Source organism: Rhipicephalus sanguineus, chromosome 11 (assembly GCF_013339695.2).
Source record: "Rhipicephalus sanguineus isolate Rsan-2018 chromosome 11, BIME_Rsan_1.4, whole genome shotgun sequence".
NCBI classification, from domain to species: domain Eukaryota; kingdom Metazoa; phylum Arthropoda; class Arachnida; order Ixodida; family Ixodidae; genus Rhipicephalus; species Rhipicephalus sanguineus.
Genome location: NC_051186.1, coordinates 41,968,935 through 41,990,066, shown reverse-complemented (window position 1 = coordinate 41,990,066; position 21,132 = coordinate 41,968,935). Strand labels below are relative to the sequence as shown.

At 45.4% G+C, this 21,132-nt stretch overlaps 3 protein-coding genes across 3 annotated transcripts in view; 1 reads left to right on the top strand and 2 right to left on the bottom strand.

Moving 5' to 3' along the window:
* LOC119375562 (arginine-hydroxylase NDUFAF5, mitochondrial) overlaps window positions 1-21,132 on the bottom strand; it is a 129,716-nt gene that overhangs the window by 15,352 nt on the left and 93,232 nt on the right. The gene's annotated exons all lie outside the window — the stretch shown is intronic.
* Window positions 149-4,169, top strand: LOC119375602 (coiled-coil domain-containing protein 97). The gene is made up of 4 exons (XM_037645816.2): window positions 149-941; window positions 2,105-2,223; window positions 3,796-3,913; window positions 3,999-4,169. Exons 1-4 carry the CDS (start codon window positions 346-348, stop codon window positions 4,105-4,107), a joined length of 942 nt encoding a protein of 313 aa, XP_037501744.1. The 5' UTR covers window positions 149-345; the 3' UTR covers window positions 4,108-4,169.
* Window positions 7,391-21,132, bottom strand: part of LOC119374982 (thioredoxin-related transmembrane protein 1-like) — a 28,194-nt gene continuing 14,452 nt past the window's right edge. The window contains 2 exon segments of the mRNA XM_049411113.1: window positions 7,391-10,540; window positions 14,001-14,105. Of these exon segments, the coding sequence (XP_049267070.1) occupies window positions 10,442-10,540; window positions 14,001-14,105 (204 nt within the window). The 3' untranslated portion in view covers window positions 7,391-10,441.

The window sequence follows — 21,132 nt, the reverse complement described above, 5'->3', positions numbered from 1 at the left end:
TATGGTAACGCCTCGTTTTTTTGCATCGGTTGCACTATAAAATTCTGCCCACCGTTGGATTGATAGCGTCCCAATAAGATAAACTATCGTACGGTTTGCGTAAGTGGTGCAAAGACCACAACGGTAACGGCAGCAACGCCTGGTTTACTTGCTTACTTGCTTCAGTCGCACGGACAGCGTCAATAGCAAAGCGAAACAAATATGGCAGCTCTCATGTCTGCAATGAGGATTGTTGACGCGATCTCTGGATCGAAAAGCGATTCGTCTTCGTCCTTAATCGCGTCGCCTCTCAGACCCGTGGCACGGGATTAGACGTCAGTGCGCTAAAGTGTTTGTAAGAGAGCCATGAATTGCGACGCAGAGCGCCCCGACGACGCTAAGCTCCAGGACAGCAGCGCGGCGTCAGTCGGCGATGAGGCGATGGAAACTAACGTCGAATCGACGATTGACGGAGCGACCGCAGAATGCGAAGACGACGCTGCCGCCGAGCAGCGACGTCAAATCCTCGACACAGTCGCGGCGTCGGAGGGATTCTTCAAGCACCAGCAACGTGGGGAACCCGACCTCACTTACGAAGAGAAGCGGGAGATTGCGGAGAAGACGTTAGACGGCAACGTGCCGCTGTTTCTGCAGCGCTACGCCAAGTTCCTGTACAGGGAGGACGCCGCCTACTTCGAGGCGCTCAGGAGGGTCGATTACGAGGTCGACTTTCACGTGAGGGAGATCGAGAGACGCAGTCGCAGGGGCAGCTCGCGAGAGCTCAGCGTGCAAACCAAGAACAGGCGATACGAGGCTCTCGAAAGACTCAAGACTGGCGGCGAATACTTCAGCGACAAGGAGATGCGGCGGAGAAACCCGCTGCTATTCGAACAGATGATCGGCCGCTACATGACGGAGAAAGAGAAGCTAGATCTCGACAAGATGGACTTCTCGACCCTAACGTGAGCGCTGTAAAAACACGAAAAATGCATTTGCAGCGCCGAAACTGGCGCTTACGCGATAGTAAGCAGTAGGCAGTTTTAGAATAGGGTACGCAGAGATGGCATTCGTTGGGTACGACACGCTATTTCCGTATTTAACGTGGGTACCCAAGAGGATAGCGTATGACGCATGCGCACTGGCAGCAAATGCAAAGAATAGCGTACGCAAAGCTTTGGGTACCAAATTATAATACTAGGCAGCAGGCAGTTTTATAAGAGAGTACGCAAGGCTTTGCTTTAGCTTTTGTCGCCATGCGCATGCGTCATACGCTATCCTTTTGGGTACCCACGGTAAGTTGACGACAGTAGCATATCATACTCAATGAACGCTGTGTCTGCGTACCCTATTCTAAAACTCCCCCTCTCTAGCTTTAGGATAGGGTACCCAAAGTTTTGTGTTTGTTACCGCTGCACATGCGTCATACACTAACTTCTTGGGTACGCATGCTATATTTCGAACGTGGCCTGCATACCCAAAGCAATGCAAACTGTACACACTCAATTTTAAAAATCCACTATCCACCGGCACGTCAAATGCTTCGCAAAGTCTCAGATGCAAATCCACCATCCACCGGCACGTCAAATGCTTCGCAAAGTCTCAGATGCATTAAAACATTGAAGTTGATGCGGTTGTTTGGTAATACACCTTTTAAACCAGCCCGCATTCTCTCGGATTTGTTACATTCCAATTACGACATGTGGCAACCTGGTAAACATGTTAGGTGGCAGTACTCGAAACAGCAATGTTCCTACAGTAAGCTGTGTGCTTATGCGTAGCCTCCTTTGTATTTTTCTAAAGGAGGCTGGAACATTCTATTGAAAACATTTGCAGTGAGGGTGCAAATGTTTGCTAGGAAGGCACTTCTATTGATAGCAGGTTTTTGCTTCTCCTTCTTTCTTTATTGCTTCCATTTAAAAAGAAATTGAGGAGGTAAGCGATTTAGAGTGTAGGAATGGATTGCAGGATGCCCAATGCTTGCATAGCCTATAAACGTGTACTGGAAGGAGCACTTCTTTAACTGTTCTGTGTTGGCTTAGTTGTGATTGTATGAGCTGCGTGGATGACATTGCTTCAATGACTAAGTGCGGGCAGTGATTTTGGAGCATTTGCCTGTACCCTGCAGGTTCTCCGGCTTGCTGATGGAGCACATCGATCGGAATGAGGTCACGAGCCTTCGAAGACAGCAGCAGGACCTCGAGGAGGCAACATTTGAAGAAAGCGATTCGGACTCCGAAGAAGAAGGTAGCGAATGTTGGCAAACTTGCCGCGCAGTATGTTTCATGTCATATTACGGCATACTCTGATGACAGCCAGACTTGCTTACTTGAAATCCCAGAAGTGCAGGCCTAGAATGTTGGGTGGCCATCTCAGACACATTGGTTGTTTTGTCGTCTACCCGGTGTAGTGGCTCAAGAAGTGGCTGTGCTGCTGAGTGCTAGGTCATGGGTTTGATACCCACTCGTGGCAGCTGCCATTTCACTAGAAGACAAACATAAGAACGCTTGTACACTTGGACTTAGGTGCATGCAAAAGAACCACGAACGGTGTCCAACTTAATTCAATCTCCTTCGTCGGTGAAGGGACTGAAGGCACCAGACAAGCACTCATGACTGTGCTGCACATATGGTCGACGGATCATTGTCAGAATTTATTTTAGTATGTCGAATTTAGAAGGCGCCACAACAGAGATCTATAAAAGTGTCATTGCCATTTATATGGGTAATGAATCTGCATGAAGAAATTAAGCTGGCTTCGCATTAGTGGTGCTAAGCCTGAAGGAGCGATGGAGGTGGGCAGCCTTGCTTGTCTATTTTTATTTTTCGCTTTCTTCGTCTCTTTCTTTTTCTGTTCTTTCTATCTCCTTTTTTTTGTCGCTGTTTCTTTCTATTTCCTTCTTTCTCTCTCTGTCTGTTTTTATCTCTTTCTTGCCGTTTGTCTTATTTTTTATTTCTTCCACTCTTTCTCTATTTCTCGCTTCCCGTCTTTTTATTTGTTTCTCTTTTTGTCTTGCTCTCTGTTCTTCCTATCTCTTTTTTGTGTCTATTTCTATCTCTTTCTCTCTGCATATTTCTTTCTCTGTCTCTATCTTTTAGGGCAACAATCCGAAAATATTTAAAATTCGTGTCAGTACTTTAATGGACAGTGCCAATAAGGGAGCAGGTTGCAGTGTTCCTAAGTAGGTGTGTGTGAATATTAAAAAATTTCGAATGACAAATGAAATAGCGTTCTATCTGATTCGGTGCTCGAATTGAATAGTGAATATTCGAAATACCAAATATTTTTCGAACACTTTTCAAATACTCAGCACCAGTGAGAAAAACCAAAAGGAACAAAACTTTTGAGCAATGAGGGACCCTTTTTTCTCATTTGAATGTGAATTACAAAGATGCGTGCACCTGAAACTTTTACAGGTCTGTCGACACTATGTTGATCAATGGATGTAGCCGTTTTTGTGTAAAACTCTGGGATTGCCGAAGCAAAGGTGTCACTAATCCATTATCATCATCATGAGATTCTGATGATGATGTTGAAACAGCGTTTAGGTTTTATGGCTCACTTTTATTCCAAAAGCGATGACATAGAACCTCATTCAATACTGGAGTAACTGCTGTAATTCAACCAGTAATTACGAAATATCTCGAAGGGTCTAGTTGCCGCTGTGGAATTCTTGCCGTTTTGAAAATGGTTGTCTTACTATTCGAAAAGTATTTGGTTCTGAAAATGACTATTTGCGCACCCCTATTTCTAAGTATACCTCTTAAATGCAGAATACGATATTTCTTAACAATATTCTTTTTTTCTTGACGGATCTAGAGTGCGAGGATGACGCACCACCCGTTTCTGCGACGGAAAAGCGTCTTCTTAGGAACGAGTTCATGAACACTATGTATGAGAGCTTCCTGTCTGGAAAAGACAAGGATTATGATTACGAGTAAGTGAATGGCCGTTCTTCAAGTGAAGCTTGTTATGTTTTGGCGGTGACACATTGATTTGAAATGTGCTTTCTCGCCTTTCAGGTCCGTGGACAACAACGCGGACTTCGACTCCCTCCAGACGAGGCAGCACGACGAAGAGGAAAAGTACTTCGACGCCGAAGAGCCGGAGATTTTAGACACAGTCACTTGAAGTGGTTCTTCAAATGCGAGATATAACTCCAGTAACCTGGAGATGTAAATAAACTATGCATACACACATGGCATGATCGTGGTTTGACATGTTTTCTTGAGAATGCATAAAGGGCCAGTAAATAAACTCGTGGTCTACAATGGGTGGTAAACGCATGACAAATGCATGGTAGAGTTGCGGTAAATGCGCACCCAAAACCACATCGCCAAAGCATGTTCCATAGTGCAGAGGACCAATCGACAAAGTCAGTGCTACACAAAGTTGCACTTAGGCCATTTTACATCACTTGTGGATGAGGAGGATTGGACAGGCGCTGGAGAGAGGCACAGAAATTGGTGTTCAAAATGGAGCGTCCACGTGGCGTGCAGCGCTGTGATGTTCATATATTGTGATCGCTGCAGCTGTCCGCACGAAAGAAGTTTGAGCCTTTTTACTGGCCCTTTTAGGGGAGACACCGGTCTTCTGGACCAAAATATCTCAAAAAATTGACTTTTTGCAACACATTTTTTTTGCAATGACGAGTACCTATTTTGTTATTGTGCTCTAAAGCCAGTTTCGCGACTCTTCTTGCTCACAAAAAGCCCCCCGGAAAGAGGCACTTTTTTATGTGCTGTGCCGTCGCCCACATTATCTTTTGATGTCATTCGGATTTTGAGGATTTTTGTTGCAATTGAAAGCTTACGATATGAATTCCAACACACAACAAAACTAATAAATTATATCTTTTGCAACAAATCTTTTTATCTGGTGACACAACTGATAAAAATTCTGGGGCTCCCAACCATCATATTTGACATGGCAATAACTTTTACAAGAATAGAGCTAAAATTACAGTGATGGTCTAGTCGTGATCTCAGATTGTTCTAGAATATGCCTATACAAAATTTTCTAGGATATTCAATGATAAAATCGCAGAAAAGATGGGCAAATCAATTTTTCGTAATATCTCGGAAAGTACTTCAGATAAGAAGAAATTGGTTGCATATCTACTTCTGCAGGCTAAAATATAATTTGCCTGAAAATTTCATTTGTATATGATAAACATAAAAAAATTTTAAAGAGACCATGTAGAACTCGATTGACTGAGAATTTACGTGAAGCTTCAAGGGTTTCTTAAAGGGACCCTGCAGCACTTTTTCAGCATGGTCAGAAAACACTGCCGATCGGTAGTCGAGGCTCCTGAGAACATGCGAGCCAAGCATTATAGCGCAGCACGCGGCCTGGAATTTCCTCTCAAAGTCATCTAGAAATTGTTCTCTCTTCTTTCTCCAAATGATGCCATATACCCAAATTCACGGCCACCGGTTGATTTGAGCATCGTGCGCTGCATGGTTACCGTGGCCGCTGCGAGAGGCCGCCACGTGCCCGAGCACATGCTCGCGATCACACTGAAGGTAAGCCGCAGGTTCGTAGAAAAAAAAGGGAAAAGTGTTCAAGGTCGTGACGTAACTTCTTTCCCCCGGGCCATCCCTCCCTGCTTAGCGTCCAGCGTGCTCGTCAGGACGAGAGAAAGCAATCACAGCGTGTGGCAAATCTCTAACTCCGTTCGTAGTTGACATATTCTAAAAATTCTTGCGGTGTTCGACTCGTGAGGCAATAAATTCCTTGAAAGTGTTGTGGGGCCTCCTTAATGAAGCAATTGACCTTGAGTGTGTTTCCTTGTAGCGCAAATAAACAGGGCTCACATCAGGGCTGCATCAGGGCTGCATCAGCCCTGATGTGAGCCCAGAAGACTTCCTTCCTGTTCCCAAAGCTTAAGAGAAGTCTGAAAGGTCATCGTTTCGACGGTGTTTCCCGCCATCCAATGGGCTGTCGAGAGTCCCTGAAAGGGGTCATGGCAGCCGACTTTCAGGGTGCCCTTGCAGCACAGGAAATTGGGTACCGACGCCCAACAATTCTGAAGAATTTAAATATGTAGAGGTCGGAAATTAATTTCTTTTTACCAGACCCAGTCTCATTACTTTATGGACAGACTCTGTATTTTAGTTGCAGAGGCAACCGGCTGCTCCGTTTTGGTCGTCACGATGGGACCTTTTCAGACTTGTTAAAGGGTCAAGTGAAACCACGAATTGGTTTAGATCGATAAATTGTACTCTGAAAACATTAATGCTGTTAATTTCACCATCAAAGGCATATTAACACAGGCGAAAATAAGGTCAATGTTTCATTTTTGAATTTCACACCGAAATCTCCACACCTGAAGTGAATTTTACATATTTTGGCGACTTTGGCTCAACGAAATTCATTGAAACTTCGGTATGCCAAGTCCCCAGCCCCCTCAGAGGAAAATGTACGTCATTTTTACTGATTAGGCCCCATGAAGGCCCAGGAGATGCGGTGAACAATCTACGATGCCACGGCAATAGTGCGGGAATTTCAAAGCAGCGTTGCCACCCGCATTTTGTTTCAGCGCGTATGCTTGTTTAGCAAGTGTGGCGATTTCTATATTGTGAAAGTGTAATTTACTAATATGAGAAAAATTGTTTTACTTTTTGGTGTCCCTTTAAGTTGCACCTGACTCGAGAGATTAACAGCTTCGCTGTAAAGGTAGTATGACAGTCACAAGTGAGGTGTAATTATGTATAAAAAAAATACATTTCAGAGCGGTCACAAGTGAACCAAAGGCTGTAGCATTTAGCAAGTAGCACTAATATTAGTGCTTCAGGGGAAAAACTGGTACAGCTGATGCTAACGGAAGAAGACAACGCAGGTTATAAAAGTAGAAACCACACTTTATTCCACTCACAAAAAAAAAGGCAACCTAACACAAAAGTGACAAGAAAAACAATTCAGAGAAAAAGAGTGATAAAAAATACAAAAAAAAAGCAAACGATGAGCGTGGCAAATAAATAAGCTACAAACACATTACACCAGAAGTGCTAGGAAAGAAAGCGAGAAACAGTAATAGTATCTTACAGCTAGACAGATCGCCTCCAACACACTTGTCGATGCTTTCCAGTGTCCCCGACGAAACTTTTTAAGCGATAAATTCATTAGCTGCCTCTCGTAAAAGAGATCTATCACTGTTATCTCTGCTGCTGCGATCTTGACTGGAATGCCCAAGCAGCCATAACACACAAAAATAAAAATCATGCTAAGCACTCGTCTAAGCACACCTGTGCCACGTTGCATGGACATTTAACAATTAAGGAAGAACTGCAACGAAATTTCACAATGTTGATAAATTTGTTACGCTCAAGCGGTATGTTCGGTTGAAGCAATCTTAACGGGACATTACAAGTTAAACACGAAATCAGTTAAGAACAAGCTGTCCCTTGAGAACTGTGTAGTTAATTTCACAATCACAGGTTCATTTATAGAAGATAAAATAATGGTAAAAGTGTCGTTATGAAACTCTGGGCTCAAACCTCAGCACCCAGATGTCAATGTGATGATGCAAATTTCGAAGGTTTGTTTTGGCAACACTGGCTCAATAAGCAGCTACAGTAAGCGCTGTGTTTCCTAACGCAGGAAATAGCGGAGGCTTCTCTTGAAGGATCCCAACGACAGAGGCGGCAGTTGCGCCTTCCGTCAAAGACCCATAACGTTTCCCAATTGTTGGCTAATTCGTCCCAGACACGTAGTATACTGCTGGAACGAACACTTGCGAAAAGAAATTTTATATTTTGATCACAACTATCTTGAGTACCTCCCTCAATATGCAGCTACTCCGTCTTGCACCCCCACCCCTCCCCCAGGACATTGCCATCCGAGACAACCCCACATTCCCAGGGAATACGGGAAAGCTACGCCCCTGGCTAACAACACAAAGTGGGACTCATATGCACAAAACGGTTTGCATTCTTAAAGGTGCATTGATATCAATTTTCGAAGCTGAGTTTACTCTGCCGTACAAATCTCGTGAAAAGAGACAGCTCCGAGTAAGTGTGAAGCTAGGTAGATTATTATAAGATATTTTATTTTGATATTCAAGTGAATTTTCGCATGGCGCACCTACCGAGACCGACACTATCGTGAAGTCTGGCTTCAGTGTCCATTCTGGTGACATCAAGCACCAGTACGAGTAGTTGTGATCACCTCAAGTACCAAAACAATCAAGACGGCCGCTCGTGTGTCATCAGCGGAGTCGTGGAGCGGAGCAGCTGTGGAAATGTCATGGTATCTTGCGCGTGCACGTGATGAGAAGCTCATACCATGTCGCGACGTCAGGATACAGTGAGAATCGAAACTAGCTTTTAAAACGTCATAATTAATTTTTCAGGGCGCACTCACGCTTATCAGTATATATTTTCTAGGCTCTCGAGGGCTTGGCCTTTCATTTGACGCAAAAAAACAACAGCTGAAAATTTTCACGTCAGTACCCCTTAAGGTTAGTCCGTTATAATTGCGATAGCCTGTACACGTTGCCTCTCTGAGGCCCGCATTCCAGCTGCAAAATTTGTGGCCTATCACAGACTATAATCTGTAGGAGACATCACGTACGAGCACCATGCAAGTCAGACACACCGCACGCTTCAGCGAAGACTACGGCACGTCTGACGTAGCGTTCACGTTACATCGGGACCGGCAAGGCGAAAGAGTTATAAAAAAGACAAGACTTTCAGGGTGGCATAATCAAAACGCAAGCACTGCCACTCTCGCACCTGCGCACTCGTTGTGGATTAAGCTATATTCACACGATGAACGTGATCACGGACGAATCCGCCGCGCAAAACACGGGATTCGAATTGCTCCACAGCCAGAATTCGCACAATGGGGGAGGATTTCCGTATATCTCTGCAAAGATCCCCAACTGTGCTTTGGGCCTCGTTTCGCGAGTCACATCGCACTGACTGAAGGACCATCGCGAGAATGGGTGACGTACAGTCACGTGATACGCAATCCGCCGGCTTCGATAGCGATTTGGTTCATCGTATGAATACAGCTTAGAGTGCAAATCCAAGTTGCAGGCATGCACATTCCATACTCATCCACAACGCCAAAACGACAGGTAAGCAGACTTTCTGGTGAGAGAGGCCTCGGCTATCATCTCTTCAATTGGTTTGACTCATCCACAATGACAGTAAGCAGACTTTCGGTCAAGATAGGCCTCGGCTGTCATTTCTTTTTTTTTTTTAAATTGGCCCCTGCCATTTTTTTTCCCTTCCTAAACACAGAGGAGACCGATCGTGAACGTGCTAGATGCATACGGGATGACGTACGCCCATGGCACGATGCACTCATCCAGCACGACACAACACATTTTTTTATGACTACGAAGCGACAGACTTCGAGAGAGCGAAAGACACAAGAGACCGAACACGCGGGCATTCAAGCGCACACACAAAACGTGAAAGGAAAGTTTTTTTTTTTTTTTTTAAGGCACTCCCCTGAGACCAACCAGAGTTTCCTTTAAGTAAGCATAAGATGCGAAGATTATGAGTTTTGACAGTCGAGACTAACAGACCATTTTGAAGAGGCACGACGACTGTCGAAAATTTTTCAAAAGTACCTTTTGTTGCTCAAAGAGTTTCACAAATCATGACGAGAGACTTGCTCCTGGCTCCGAAAAGCTTCGGAGCAACAGATACACTCCATTAAAAATTTGTTGGCCCGACGAAGAGTCTTGTTTAAGAATCGAAACTTTTGATGGTAGACGAGTGATGCCTTTTTAGACGTGGCCGGCACGTGCTCTCCATCGGAAAACCATCAATGGTGCCCCTCCATGAAAATTTTGCGAGCCCGGTATCCTGGTTTAGAATGAATTAACTTGATCACAGGATAAGCTACACTGCCATCTTTAAAAGCGCAGGAAGTAAAAATAAAGTACTCAGCTAAAAGAAAAAAAAATAGCGAAGCACAACGCACACCAGAAGCGTGAAGCGACCACACATTCTCCTTTGGCTTCCACAATGAGAGAGTTTCGAAGAAAGACGGAAGGTGCAAGTAAAAAAAAAAAGTTTTTCGTGTCATCGTCTGAGCCAGCACCCGCCCGCCCTCACCTTCACAACGATGCTTCAATGATGCTGGGCTGACGACAACCACCTTTTAACCATGCCAAATTTAGAGCGACTTAACCACTTTAACCAACAAAGCCCGACCATCATAAGCAGTTTCTCCTTCATAGGTGCAAGTTTGAACACGCAAACATAACAAAGCAATAAAAAAAAAAAAAAAACTTGGTTTGCGAAATGGCCACCAGTGTTCAGGGTGCTTCCAAACTCGCAAGGACCCCCCCCCAACTGCGAGACAAAAGCCTGCACAGGAAGACTCGTCGTGCCAAACAGGAATTTCCCCCGAAGCTCCTCCACACCTTCCGCCAAGGCAGTTCATATTACTATTCGGTGGTCTTCGATCGTCGTCCAAACATCCGCGCACCTCGGAGCGACGAGGCTCACTCCGCCGTTTCAGGTTCGGGGTTGCGCTTCCTGAGCTGTGTGCCGTCCCCGTCGCCCGGTTGTTCGGGCGTGTCGTCCAGGATCACGTCATCGTCCTGCGATGCCCCCCACAAAAACTTAGAGTTGTACAGGTGGGAACAGACAGATTGAATGTGCTTCAGAGATATGAACAGCAATAAGGGCCTCGGACAGGCTGGCTGACGTTTCAACATCATCACCATCAGCCTGATTATGCCCACTGCAGGGCAAAGGACTCTCCCATGTCTCGCCAATTAACCTGGTCCTGTGCTTGCTACGGCCATGTTATTCTCGTAAACTTCTGAATCTCATCTGCCTACCTAACTTTCTGCCTCCCCCTCGTGCGCTTCTTGGAACCCAGTCTGTTAGTCTTAGTGACCAGCGGTTGTCTTGCCTTCACGTTACACGCCCTGCCCATGCCCATTCCTTCTTGATTTCAACTGTCTTTAACGTGCGTTTGTTCCCTGACCCACTCTGCCCTCTTCTTATCCCTTAAGGTTACATCTATCATTTTACTTTCCATGGTTCACTGCATCGTCCTCAATTTCAAGTTGAACCCTTCTGATAAGCCCCCTGGTTTCTGCCCCTTCAGTAAGTACCGGTAATATTCAGCTGTTCTATACTTTTCTCTTGAGGGATACTGGTGAGCTACCATCCATGATCTGAAAATGCCTGCCAAAGGTGCTCCACCCCATTCTTATTCTTTTAGTTGCCACAGTCTCATGGTTCGGACCTGCATTTCAACAGGTGGACCTATCGTCGTCAAAGGTGCTTTGTCATCCTTGGCATGTTGCGGCAGCTTTCAAAGAGTTATTCATAGACATCACGTCACGTAGTTTCACTGTCATGGCAAGAACCTGGAATTACAAGGGTGTACAAATAAAAAGATGCGTTCACAAGAGAGGATGTGAGGAGGACACGTTTCTCCACACCCTCTTTTGTGAAGTTTCAAAGGTGTTCCTGCCATCTAACGGGCTGTCACGTCTCTGAAAAGGGTCACGACGTAAGACTTTCAAAGAACCCTTGAAGTGTGGGAATCTCGTTGTAATTGGTGCATCGACGCCCAAGGAAACTATTTTGAAGAATATAAGTAATATATGCCGATCCGATCAACAAGTTCTTTTTAGCAGACCCAGCCTCCCTACATTACAGACAGACGTTTTACTTGGAAGAATGAGGGTGTGCAAATAAAAAGAAATTCATGAGAGGGTGTGCAGAAACTTGTCAACGCACCCTCTCTCGTGAACGCATCTTTTTATTTGCACACCCTTGTAAGACCAGGTTCTTGTCACACAGTGACACCACGTGACGTGATGTCAATGAATAACCCTTTGGAAACTATCGTAAGACGCCAAGGATAACAAGGCACCTTTGACGAAGATAGGTCCACCTGTTAAAACGCACACACACACAGAAAAAATTGTGTTCGACACGATGGCTAAACTTTTAAGAAGTTGCCATAAATTGCATCACGAGCAACGTCCATATTAATGGTAAAATTGAAAATTTATCTCTGTGGCAAATTTACGCACTTTTTCTTGTTACAGTCAAACCTCCTTAATACATACCCGCTTTAAGTGTACTAAACAGTTAAAACGTAGTTGCGACGAATCCCCGACCGAGTCCCGTAGAGCCTAATTCATTCCCTGGCTGCTCAAGCCATAGTGCTTCGTCCTATGCCTAACGGTTAGTGCGTACCCTGCGTATCGCGATAACTTTTTGTGCTATAAAATTTTACTGCGCCAAACTTCCCGACGCCACAATGTGCCGCCAAAGGTTTTCCGTCTTTTCGAGAAGTGCTTAGATCGGTCGATCACAGATTCCGACTTCCGCACAATTGCGGTGACGCCTTTGCGGGTAAGCATTGGGAAAGAACAAAGATGAGGCGGCGGCCACCGACGAACGCGCCAGAATGACTTATCGCCGACAACCTTATCACAATAAGTATCTTCAGATATCTGCTCGGGCACGCGTGCGGCGCAGCACTACTTTAAGCCTACTGCACGTTTTTAATAGGCGACACCCTGAACGCACTGGGCCGCCGATCGCTGCCGTCTCATTGTACGGGGCCGTGTTCAAGCGCGCGCCGCTTTGTAGAAACGAAAGCAGCTCGCTGTTGCGGAGGTTGCGAGCGACGAGAAAGCTCTTTGCATTGACGGTATCACGCTAAACGCATGCATACGGTACAGCAAGCGTAGCGCTGTTGTAACCATACTGCACGCTTTTATTGGGCGACCCCCCCCAAACGCGCTTCCGTCTGCTGCCAGGACCACTACAGCATCGCGGAGTGCGCATTGCTTGCAAGAAGTTCATCATCGCCACGTTAACCGAACAAGTTACTCGCCGCATCTGTGCACGGTCTGGAGCAAAGTGGGTACAAAGAACACTCCCACGACAAATGTGCGCGTGCGGTACAGCAAGCAGCCTGGCAGTGACGGCGTGAGCCGAGAAGGCGATGCGCTGCACACAACTAGCCAGGAGCCGATCGGCTCCACGCAACTGTACCGCGCTTCACCGGAACTGTGTCGGTTTTCGTTTAGTAGCAGATCGCGGTACAGACGCACACACATATATCGCGGAAAGCGGACACTGTCCCTTCTGTCGCTATGTCGGTCACTGTGTATACCGGACCCTGTAACAGTTTCGAAATGCTCCTTGGCGTCGCCACCGCGCGCTAACGGCACTATCGGACGGTCGTGCGAGAGTACCAGAATCTTTTCTCCACTTTGGCAAAAAGAAAGAAAAGGCTTTGCAGTGGGTACTATAGGCAATATTTGCTGTGGCACTGTATTTATTTCTTTGCTGGCGGCGATGGTGTACGCGAGGAGATGCAAATTTTTACTTGGTGGTTAATGCGTACTACCGTTTAGTGCGTAGTTATGCGGCGTTCCCCGCAGGTACGTATTAACGAGGTTCCACTGTATATCTTACTTCGTGGAGCTCAGAAATCCTGGTTATATTGAGGACGAGGCTTTGGTGAACTTCTCGCACGAAGTGCAATGGCAAGCAGCACCACGGTCCTTGCTAGCAAGGGTACTCTGAACAATGCCCACTTCCAGGTCACTAACAGCCACCTTGTCATCTTCAAAAGCAGTTTTAACCCATTTCCAGTTTAAATGAAACCTTGATTTTTATTGTCATGAGAGTAGAGAAACACAACTTGACGAAACAAGGGGAACAAAATATTTCATTTCTGAAAAAAAAAAAAAAAAAAAACTGCGTTTCTGAATAGTATGTCCCCTTAAGGATGAAAGCCCCGCCTTAGTTATAATTGTCGCATTATAATAATGTTGATGTGGCACTAAGCAAACACTTCTAGGGCAAGGCTTTTCAAAAACACTCGCTTCCTTAGTCAATACTTCATGCCGAATGAGTACAAATGCCTGCCCATGCAAGATCAGGTCCCCGATGCAATAGGTTTTGAAATTTGGGCCTGACGTCAAATGATGCATTTGGCGCATCGAAACGATGATAGGCGCATAATGCGGCCAAGCAAAACTTAAGCTTTCACTCACCGACTTGTTCCCAGCTTCAGACTCGCTTTCCGTCCTCTTCTTCTTCATTGTCAGACTCTGACTTCTTTGCAGGTTTATACGAGGGTAGCTTCGGCGGGAACACTGTGTCTATGATGCACACGATCAACTGCAAATATTGGTGATAAAAGAAAAGAAGCAAGACAACGCACTTTAAAAAGTCTGTGTCCATGGGTTGTTTTCTTAACCCTTTCAGATGCCACCTACGAAGAACTGCCTGTAAATGCGTCAAATCGATACGTTATTTCAAGGCACTCGATATTCTATTGCAACAAAAATAATGTCATAATACTCCAAAATTTATGTGTCATAGTAATTATTCCCAATTAAATTGTAATTAAATATCTATTTCTTCTGAAGTCGTCATGCCTTATTTTTGCATAAACAGAATCAAATCTCAGGTTAGAAATATAGCGGAAATTCGTTTTCAAGTATGTCAATTTTGAGCAAAGAAAAATTATACTTTAATGTGGCTCGCAGCAAGCGGCACATCGAACGACTCTTCGAATGTGGCAGTTCCTTCAGCAAAGTAATTGTATCCAACAGCACACTGCAAAATGAAGTTACATGAAGACAAATTTATTATGCAGGAGGTTCAATTCATCTAAAGCTCAATATATCTGGCTCTTTCTTATACCCCTGTCACACGGCCAGCACCGAACTCCGTTTATCTCCGTTCCGCATTGAACTCCTTAATGGAGCTTAACCAGAATGGAGTTGTGGCCGTCCTACACGGCTCGGTGCAAGCTTTCGACGGTTGCCGCATGGGGCGGAAACAGCGCTGCTGCGCTCGTCGAAACGTCAAATTTGTTGCCTGTGTAGTTGCCTTTAAAGCAACAAAAACATGTTTTTGTGTGTTGATGAAGTGCTCGGAATCACCATTGCTGTCACAGTGCTTGTGCGTGCGCCTCACACGTGCAGAAACAAATATCGCGCGACGCTTCACAGCGGCGGCTTGGCCAGGCGTTGGTGTGGATAGTACAAGCACTGATGTCCGAAAAAACACAACTAAAACTTACACTATGGGGCGTGAAATGCTACACAAAAAAGAGCATAGTTTTTAAAATTTGAATTGAGCTCATTAGGACGATTTTGCTTGTGCGGTTTTCAGCGTAGCAGTAGCTGGCTGGGAATGAGAGTACTCCATCGAGCCGAAATGGTCATTACCGAACCCCCTCCACCAAAAGCTCCATTTAAGGGGGGACGCGGGTCTTAGAATGGTAAAAAATGGACAGAAAATCAGTTTTGAGAAAAACGCATTTTAGGCATGTTTGCACCCCTAAGCAGCTGCCCTCAAAATATTATCGAAGATTTCGCCCGGGAAATGGGTTAAAACTTATTTTTAAGACGCCACGGGAGCCGCAAAATGCATCTCAACAGGCAAAATTTGTTCAAACTTCCCGCGCGCGCCGCGGGCGCAGCAGCTGGCTGATCGCCGCCATCTTTGGCTTGTTTTGAAGCTGTTTTCTTTGTGTACATTTTGCGGCGTTTCAAAATGGCGTCGCTGCAACAGAACTAAAGTGTTCTAGAAAGGGGTAGTGGGCTGACTGGAGGCCGTGCACTGACGCACTTTATGTCTCACCTGGTAGATGGCGCCACCACCACCTGCAATGTAAGCGACGCGTTGCTGCTCTCAGCGCGAAGGTTAGTTTGCCAGCGCTTCAAGCACAAACTACTCTTGTGCAACCCCTGTACATAGCCATTTTCGTTGCTTTTTTTCTTTTGCGTGAGCATATTCTTGCTTTGGCCGTCGTTCTGGCGCATGAAGTATCGCTAAACATGAGCGCGTCATCAGCGGGCGCCGGATGCAATATATGCTGTAAACCGCCAGTTTTGTATTGCAGTAGCGAGCTCTCGCTTAAAAAAAAAAAAGATCTCGCAGTTTTAATGCGTTTAGATAATTAATTAATTTATGGGGTTTTACATGCCAGAACCACTTTCTGATTATGAAGCACGCCGTAGTGGAGGACTGCGGAAATTTCGACCACCTGGGGTTCTTTAACGTGCACTGACATCGATTGCCTTTAGATAAAAGAGACTAATATTTTCATGCTAGCGTTTGTACTCGGTAGTCTCTTTAGTGAGGTCATACTCTCACTAAATAAAACAATATTAATACAAACTTAAGCATCATACACGCTCTCAGTTGATATATTCTCCTGAAAAGTGCAAGAAAATGTGTGGGAGTGCACAGCAGGAAAGACCTATCCTAATCATGCCCAAGAAATAAAAGACCGAAAGTAAGGGTAGACCATGCAATCAGATTTTGCTTCTTGAAGACCCCTGACATGCTGGAAATTATATTTGTGTAAGAAATTGCATTCAAACACCGCTGTCAGTTGAGTGCAAAATTCAGTTAGCAATTCTGCTGACACTATAATATGCCTACAAGGCTCATTTGCACTCTTTTCTACAGAACTACTTGTCCGCACTCCTGTATTTAGAAAAATGAATTTGTAATGAAGGTGTGGAAAAATGTAGACAACAATCGTTCACGGAAATAAGTGAAAAGTTTATTTGGTGTGGCAGCACAATGACCTTACTCCACAAAAGCCATGCGTATCAATCACTTTCATTTTTTTTTCAAAGTGAAAACAGATGGAAAAAAGCTGAAATAGCTTGAAGAGGGCCTTGCCCCATTTTGTACTTATCAGCGTGTGCGGCAAAAAGCATGTCTCCTAAAACAGCCCAATAGATGCTAGAAAAATACTCACAAAGAGACGCTAAATATTTTCAATAGCATACTTAGCATAGCATAAATTAAAAAAGTTCACAAAAGCACATGAATAGTCAACACATATTGTTCACACAATAAGTAAAGACACTGAATCAGAAGAAATACTAAAAAAATGACAAATAATAGACACATTTCCATTCAAACACATGCATTTTTATACAGATCTACTGACGTTCTGGTAGATCATATTAATCGCACTGTTGATGGTACGCCAAGGACCAAAGCCACCATTCACAATTGAATTAAGCAGAGTTGGCACTTATTCAAGGGTTTATTGCTATAGTATGCATGGCGAGTGGCAACATACTATCTTGCTTGTTTTTCAAATCTGGCATTTTCTTGTATTTGGGTCAGTGAAACAGAAAAAGAATATTCAGAGAAGATTTATACTTCAAGTTTAACCTACACTTGTAAAATCTAAACGCAGGAACAATAATAAAATTTAAAAAATCTTGTATAGCAAGGAAAAAAAAGTTTAAGAGCAGCGGCTTATCTTTAAGTGCTTTGCTTTTTGGCGTTTGCCTGCTCTGTCTGTGTTTAGCCCCTTAATGTAAAAATGAATTCGCGTAACAACATAGAATTGGATTATTTCTTGAGAGAGCATTGAGGCATGGCTTAGGCACCCAACCTCTTGCCAAAGCCTTGCTTTCACAATGGTCAGCACATCTAAAATGCTGTCTGCATGGAGTTCTTCACATGAAAAGCAGCCCGTGAACAAGTCTTGCTACCAATCTACATTATTCACAACTACAGGCTCGGCCGAAAACCTGCAGCGACGACGAAACACAGCAGCAGCCCTACAGCAGCGGGGCGAAGGCGCGAAGGCTCCCATTGCTGACGATGGTAGCGCCGCCACGCGGGCACTCAGGAAAACGAAAACTCGTTTACATTTTTTGCGCCGCGGCAACGTACCCTCTCCCCGGAGAATGGGCTCACTACCCAATATTCTAGACAACGCCTCCTATACTTTGAGATGCCTGGCGCGTCAGCGCCTATTGCTCCGCGCGACCCTCTCCCCTTTACGCGCGCCACCGCCGCGGCGCGGCGCTGTGTTCTGACACTATCGTGCGTCTTGCCGGCATGGCGAGTGCCCGCGCAGTGGCGCAGATGGGTGTGAGAACAGCAATACAAATTTTTTCACCACCTGTAACAGCTGCTCTGAGCTTCTTGAACGACCAAGCAGGGCACACATGTGATGCCAAGTTTGCAAATTTTGCACCTACAGTGGAGTTTATGACGAACATGCTCAGGTGGTTCGTTCTAATGGATGTGAGCAACTGTGAGCAGCATATTAACCAGAACAACACGGACACCAGGCAGTTTTCAGACGCAGAAGATCCCAGACTTCACTGGCTGGAGCTCGTCTTTCTCGAGTACCTCGAAATGCTAAAGGAAGCTAGTTCACCCGAAAATTTTCTCAACCATGCCCTAGTTTTCACCAGTTTCCAACGTGCAATGCATACAGTTTCTGCTGAATGAGTGCGACATCCCGTTTGTACTCACAAGGAAATTCTCAAGCGATCCGATAGAATCATTGCCGTTGCAATGACGTCATGGATGTGAGAAGTGCTGTTTCTGGACTAGAAAAAATTTTGAAGACAGGAATAGTCGCATCATCCGACAGAAGCAACGTCAACAGCTCCACTTCCTTCTGCTCTTCCCGGGCTGTTCGCAGAAGTGAAGTGAGGGGCAGCACAGTAGCTGTCTGTGCGAACACCAAAAGGGCGCAACAAACGCTGTGAGAAGTTTGCTTGTCATCGAAGCCTTTTTTGCCGACTCCCGATATGACAGCCATATAGCACTTGTTGGGGGCTACATAGCTCGCGCAGTGAGCGAAAGAAGTGCGTGTGAGAACTGTGTCTTTAGTTAGGAAAGCAAAAGGAAACTCTGCTGTGGCTGGGTTGATTTCCCCCCAATACAGGGGTGGCCTCTACTACCCGACACAAGAACTCATTACAGTTCTTTATGGACTGAAGAAATACGTGGAGATAATGCTGTCAGACAGAAAAGCCCTTCTGAAACCAATGGAGCAGTGCTTGCAGCACAGTGTCAGTGCAATCACACACCTAGGCTTGCCTGTGTTGAAATGTAAAAGCTGAAATGATGACCAGAGAGAGGCTTTTGTGAAAGCAATATGCAAAAAATTTATGAAGCCCCTATTTTCAAACCATGCATTAGACATAAGTTACAGAAATGCAGTGGCTAAAATGTATCACAAGCCGCTGTCACGTAAAGTACTGAAGCTTTGAAACGGCATATATTGGTTCTGTTCTTTGATTTTTTTTTTAGTGAAGTGATTTGTGCATCTTTGTTCCTTCACTGTCCTATTCGAATTCGCGCTATCTAATGTTGAAGAATATAAGCACTACATATAAGCTTAATGTGTTTGGTGTTGGTAACACCTATGTTGCTGTTGGCATCGTTAAGCAGCTGTAAACAACTGGTTATATAATACATGGGCATCTCTTCAAAATATGTGTCCGTATATTATTTGCACATTTCTCTAGCGTCATTCCGCAACATTTCGCTCAATGTGAGAAATTGTGACACAGTCACCGTCCTGCGCATGCTTCGCATAACATCGATTCCCACGGTACGTGGGATCTGCCGAATTTTTTTCTTCGTAGCTCGAGCTGCTGCTATTTTGTATAGCTGTGATACTTACTCCCGTGATAAAATATATACGTGTTCCCCTTTTTTGTTTACAATTTTCTGGTCATTATGTGCATGAACCTGTAGTTGATCTTGCTTTGCATCGATGTTATTTCCTTTTTTATGTTGAAGCAATACCTATTCGTATTATCAACTTTCTGTGATATTGCGTTATCTGCAGCACGCCCCAGCTCTTGGCAGAGAATGCTTAGCCTGGCCTTTTGCTGCAGTGAATAAACATTGTGGTATTGTAGTTCCACTTTATTGACTTTTTATTTTCGTTTTTCACATTATTTTCACTCTGCTAAGCCCTACACACCTTGAAGCAAAAAATTTTCACAAAGTTGAGCGCTGCGAAGCTCCACAGGGCGACTGGCGCAGTGACTTTCTGTGGCGAAGCCGGCGGAGCGTAGTGTCAGAAGCTGGCGCCGCCTCGCGGCAATCCGGTAAAACACGGTGGCCGCGGGCGAACCATAGAGTTTCCTACAATACTTACTAGAGGGAACTCTGGCGCTAGTGTCTATGGGAGCTGCAACGCATGACGCTTCAGCCAGCATGGGAATGATGGGTAGTACACAAATTTGTCTAAACTTCGTACTTTCGGCTCCGTTTGGCTCCGCGTCGGCTGCATCCGCTTTGTCGCAAAACGAAGTTCAGCAAAAGTCAGCAGTTTCACTTCGCCACTTTAACTTCTTTAGGCTCAGCGATTCAAATCTGGTCACGAAGTTCACAACGACTCCATTCTTTTATCCGAAAGAAAACCAAAACATAGCAATAAACAAAGCCACAAGTACGTTTGAAGCCGCAAGCACGAAGACTAGGCAAATTTGTGTACTACCCATCATTCCCATGGTAGCTGAACGATCGCAGCGCCAGAGTCCCCTCTAGTTAATTTTAGGAAACTCTATGGGGCGAACAATAGGATAGCGCCCGACGTGCCAGGCATCTCAAAGTATAGGAGGCGTTGTTCTAGAACACTATAACAGAACGGCCGCTATCGGCACTTTTCCGAAGGGTGGTTGTAGAACGCTCATTGGCCAGAGCGCGCGCGCGCGAGGCGAGCCCCTTCTCTCGCGCCTCCCATTGGCTGGCGCAACCCGAGGCGGCCATTTTGTTTTTGTATTTTTGTTCTGCGCTCACGGCTGCCGTGTTGCCGGTGTCGTGTGCTCGTGTGTTGTTACAAGTGTCATCTTCCACTGCTTACGCTCGCGTTCGTGCGGCCCGCCGACACACAGTTACCTTATTTTGTGCTGGCACATCCGGAGATTCTCGTGTAACGAAGACGCGCCAAGCGTACGAGGGCGCGATGCCGAAACTACTTGCCGCTACCGGAGCGTCGAGTCTACGAGAACCGCCCGGTTCCCCTTGGTCAAGCTGCAGCCATCGTATCATTAGGCAACGCTTCAGTGGCATTCGAAACTGCGTTCGTATGGCATACTATGCGGGACTGCCGAGTGCGCGGGAAATACGGCGACGGGAGGAGTGCTTGGCATCTCAGCGCGCAACGAAGCAGCGGAAGTTCAAGCCGTTGGATGTTGGTGAACGGCGGCAAGGAAAATGGCACAGAATTTATCCGCGTGGACTTATCCGTGATAAAAACGTTCTTTGGGCTTGTGCTTCGTTCCGAGTTCGGCTCAAGCAGTGACCTTTTTCAAGGCAGAGGGTATAGGCTGCTTTCAAAGCCTGTGCTTCATTATCATAGGTGCGACTCGCGCGAGAAGCGTTTCTCGTAGAAGGTAGCTGGTGA

Bases quoted from the DNA above. Each gene is read 5' to 3' on its own strand.
- LOC119375602 (XM_037645816.2), top strand. From the start codon at position 346: ATGAATTGCGACGCAGAGCGCCCCGACGACGCTAAGCTCCAGGACAGC. The intron at 942-2,104 runs GTGAGCGCTGTA...TGTACCCTGCAG, and splicing joins ATGGACTTCTCGACCCTAAC to GTTCTCCGGCTTGCTGATGG. The intron at 2,224-3,795 runs GTAGCGAATGTT...TGACGGATCTAG, and splicing joins TTCGGACTCCGAAGAAGAAG to AGTGCGAGGATGACGCACCA.